At 43.2% G+C, this 4,329-nt stretch overlaps 1 protein-coding gene across 1 annotated transcript in view; it reads left to right on the top strand.

Moving 5' to 3' along the window:
- The window catches only part of BLM (Bloom syndrome RecQ like helicase), an 88,732-nt gene that overhangs the window by 29,235 nt on the left and 55,168 nt on the right, over positions 1–4,329 (top strand). Inside the window, exons 5-7 of the mRNA XM_015567738.1 lie at positions 1,005–1,012; positions 1,603–1,735; positions 2,224–2,909. Coding sequence (XP_015423224.1) covers positions 1,005–1,012; positions 1,603–1,735; positions 2,224–2,909 — 827 coding nt within the window. The remainder of the gene's footprint in view (positions 1–1,004; positions 1,013–1,602; positions 1,736–2,223; positions 2,910–4,329) is intronic.

The raw sequence follows: 4,329 nt of genomic DNA, 5'->3' as shown, positions 1-4,329 counted from the left end.
TGTGATGACTCCCAACCATAAAATTACTTCCGTGGCTACTTCATAACTGTAATGTTGCTGCTGTTATGAATCGTCATGTAAATATCTGATATGCAGGATGTATTTGGGCGACCCCTGTGAAAAGGTTGTTCGACCCCCAAAGGGGTCGCGACCCACAGGTTGAGAACCGCTGCTAACTGACTGCGCTTGGTCAGCAGTTACCCAGTAGCCTCGTTCTCCTCTTTGAACATTTTCTTTGCCTTATTTCTCTGACTGTCTCCTGCTTCCTCTGCAGCCCACCGACTGCCCTTTCTCCTGTGTAGCTTTGGCCCTAAGCGTAGAGGAGGCACCTTACTTGCTTCCCTAACCCATTTGTTTCCTTCATCAAAAGCCTCACCTTCTTTGACATTTTGTTACATGGGTTAAACAAAATGTGGAGTGGGCGGGCTGGACTCAGATACCCAACTGTTGTTACCAGGAATTTCTCTCACACCTGCCTTCTCTGGCCTCTGTGCTGCCTCATCTCTCCATCTCAGTCCTCCATTTCTTCCTATCTCTGTTTTATGCTTCCCCTGGATTAGTCTTATTTCCAAGGTGTGTTTCCCTATGTGGTGGCAGCGAGGGCCACCGGCAGCCTGTCCAGCTTGTTGAAGAGAGAGGTCCTCTTTTCCTTCCGGCCAGCCAAAAAACTGGACCTGATTCTCATTGAGCTGGCTTACCTCAGGTGCCCACTGAGGGAGTGGGGCAGGGCTGGTCTCCAAAGAGAGAGTCTGGGTGCTATTCTGTTACCATTGAAAGGAAGCTTGGGTCCGGCCGGTGGGGTCACTGGTTCGAATCCCAGTCAGAGCACATGCCTGGGTTGCAGACTCGATTCCCAGTAGGGGAGCGTGCAGGAGGCAGCCGATTGATGATGTTTTTCTCTCATTGAAGTTTTTATCTCTTTATCCCTCTTCCTCTCTCTCTAAAATGAATTGGGGGGAAAAAATGGGTTAGGGAAGCAAGTAAGATGTCTATTCTGCCCTTAGGGCCAAAGGTACACGGGAGAGAGCAGTCGGTGGGCTGCAGAGGAAGCAGGAGACAGTCAGAGAAATAAGGGAAAGAAAATGTTCCAAGAGGAGAACGAGGCTGCTGGGTAATTGCTGACCAAGCGCAGTCAGTTAAAGGGTCTAAAGGGCAGAGAGGAGAGGAGGAGAGAACAGACTAGGGGGTGTCCAGAGCAATGTGGGATGAAGCATCTGTGTGAGAATGAGTTGGGAAATGGGGGTGGGGTGAAGAGTCCTTGCCTGAGCAGCCCTTTATAGTATATTTTGTGTGGGCACAAAATACACCTGAAGTTAGTAAAAAATCATAATAAATTGATAAAACTTTATCTTCCAACGACCTTGGTTACCCTAAGAGAAATATTAAGAATTAACATGAAATTAAATAACATCGTTACAGGTTCTCATGATATAGAATTAGAGACAATCTGATTTCATATTATTTCACGGGCAGATAGTAAGGACAGTATAAAGTTGTTTATAATTTTGTTTTTAAATTACTTCAGATTTTACATGCATGACTTTGAAAAACTTGTCTTTTTTGTTTTCGAGGTACAATATTAACACCATGATTACTTTACAGGTAGACAGGTAAGTTTGCAGCAGCAGCTTATTCAGGTGATGGACCGCATTTGTAACTTAGTGGATGCGATTCCCGATGATGAGCTGAAAGCTTTGGATTGTGGGGACGATCTGCTTCAGCAGCGGAACAGAAGGTACCTTGATTTTTCTCCTTCTGGAGTATATCTGGCTGCATTGCCTCCACTCTATATCAGAAACGTACAGGGCAAAATGGTTAACATTCTGAATAGATGTTTTAAATTTATTTACTTTTTCAAACTTTTCCTTTAGTATTTTTTAAAAAGTACATTTTATTGATTTTTTACAGAGAGGAAGGAAGAGGGATAAAGAGTTAGAAACATCGATCAGCTGCCTCCTGCACATCTCATACTGGGGCTGTGCCCGCAACCAAGGTACATGCCCTTGACCAGAATCGAACCTGGGACCCTTCAGTCCGCAGGCCGACGTTCTATCCACTGAGCCAAACCGGTTAGGGCTTCCTTTAGTATTTTATCCAAATTTTTGAAATTGGAAAAAAGAGAATGTATTTTGCCACAACTTGGGATGAGAACTGAAGACATACTGTGTGGCCCGCCGTGGGAGACTGCTCACACTTCTCTGGTGTTGTGTGTTTTCTCTTCAGAAGGAAACTCCTGGCCGAAGCAGATTTTAACCCAAGTGATGCCAGTGTCCTCGGCTCAATGTGGAGGTGCAGGCCTGATGCCCTTGGTGACCCCATGGAGGACATGGCATCTGTTTCCTTGCCGTATGCGTTTTCAAAGGGCGATTCCTGCCCTACAGGGAGTTCTGATGAGTTACATTTTCCGCCCATTCCCTCAAATTCCATTTCTTCTGGTGGATGTTTGGTGACTCCCCCAGGAAAGACAGGGTTCTCGGTCACCAAGAAGAACTTTGAACGACCATTATTCAATTCCCATTTACAGAAGTCCTTTGTGAGTAGCAACTGGGCTGAAACACCAAGAACAGAAAAAAGAAGTGAACGCTCTCATTTTCCAGGAAGTGTTCTTACAAGCACTGCTGTGAAAGATCAGAATAAACACACTGCTTCAACAGATGACTTAGAAAGGGAAATCCAGGCCTCCTGTGAGATTGATAATTTTGACATAGATGACTTAGATGATGATGACGAGTGGGAAAATATAATGCATGGCTTAGCAACGAACAAGTCTTCCACAGCTGCCTATCCACCTATTAAGGAAGGTCGGCCCGTTAAATCAGTATCAAAAAGAATTTCTCCAACCAAGACAGACTGCCTCCCTGTGACACCTACTGCTCAAAATAAAAACTTCTCAGGGTCAATTCAAAAATGTAAGTGTATATTTTAGAATTCTGACTTGATAAGAACTGATCGATTTATCAAGTAGAGAAATATTTATGTCGCAAAATATTAAAATACAGGGCAGTTGAAGACAGATTTCAAGTCACATTTCTTTTGTTGTTGTTGTTATTTATTATTTTTTAAAATCTTTAATGTTGAAAGTATTACATATGTCCCCTTCCCCCCTGCCTTGACTCCCCTCCCCCCACCCCCCCTTAGGCCTTCACCAGCCTATTGTCTGTGTCCATGAGTTATGCATCTATGGATAAAGGTCTTTGGTTTATTACCTTCCACCCACACACCCTCCCCGTCTTCCCTTCGAGATTCCGCACTCTGTTCCATGCTTCCATGTCTCTGGGTCCACTCCGTTCATCAGTTTATTTGTTAATTGGATTCCACATATGAGTGGGATCATGTGATACTCGTCTTTCTCTGACTGACTTATTTCACTTAGCGTGATACTCTCCAGGTCCCTCCATGCTGTCTCAGAGGCTAAGAGTTTCTTCTGTTTTACTCCTGCATAATATTCCATGGCATAAATGTACCACAGCTTTTTTATCCACTAATCTACTGATGGGCTGTTTCCAGATCTTAGCTGTTGTAAATTGTGTGAAGTTACATTTCTTAAAATAATCAAATTATTTCTTTTGGCCTAGACTCCTTTTAATTCATTCAGTAAATATTAATTGAGTGCCCACTATGTGCATGTTCTGCTCTAGGTTCTGGTAATGGATAAATTTTGAATAGTTCCTGCCCTCTTGGAGTTCACAGCTTAGTGAGGGACGCTTTTGGAGGAATGAAATTAGCCACTGTAAAGGCTGCAGAGAAAAGCCAAAATTAATTTTAAAACCATACATCAATCCTATAAAATTATCACAAAGTGTTTTGTTTTGTTTTTTTAACTGAAACAAGTTTAGATGTACAACGTTCTGTAAAGTACAGCCCTCTCTATTTTTGTTATTGATGACTTAATACCACGGAGGTTGTTCTTATAGTTACACTGTTGACCTTTAAATAACCTTTAATGGATTTATTTTTGTATGCTGTTAGAATGTGTCATACTTGACGTTCGCAATTATCTTGAGATAGTTGAGCGTTGGCGTTGGAGTAACTGCCAAAGCTGGCGGGGGCTCTGTGTCTCTGTGTTGAACCAAAGTTGCGACAGCAAAAGATGGAGAGCAGGGGGCAGATGTGAGTGACATTGTGGAAGAAGAATCAGGAAGCTGAGGTGACTGAGTTTTCTGACTGGGTGGCTGGGAAATATGACACCATTAACAGAAATAGGGGAGTCAGGAGACAGGCAGATTTGGAGACAAGCTGAGGAGGGCTATTTCAGGACTTGTTGAGCTTACAGTTTGGGTAAGTCATTTAGGTAGGAATGTCTTGCAGACAACTGAAGATGCATATAGG

This window comes from Myotis davidii, unplaced genomic scaffold, assembly GCF_000327345.1.
Source record: "Myotis davidii unplaced genomic scaffold, ASM32734v1 scaffold324, whole genome shotgun sequence".
Lineage (NCBI taxonomy): Eukaryota > Metazoa > Chordata > Mammalia > Chiroptera > Vespertilionidae > Myotis > Myotis davidii.
Note: the sequence above shows the minus strand (reverse complement) of the source record. Positions and strands in the feature narration are given on the sequence as shown.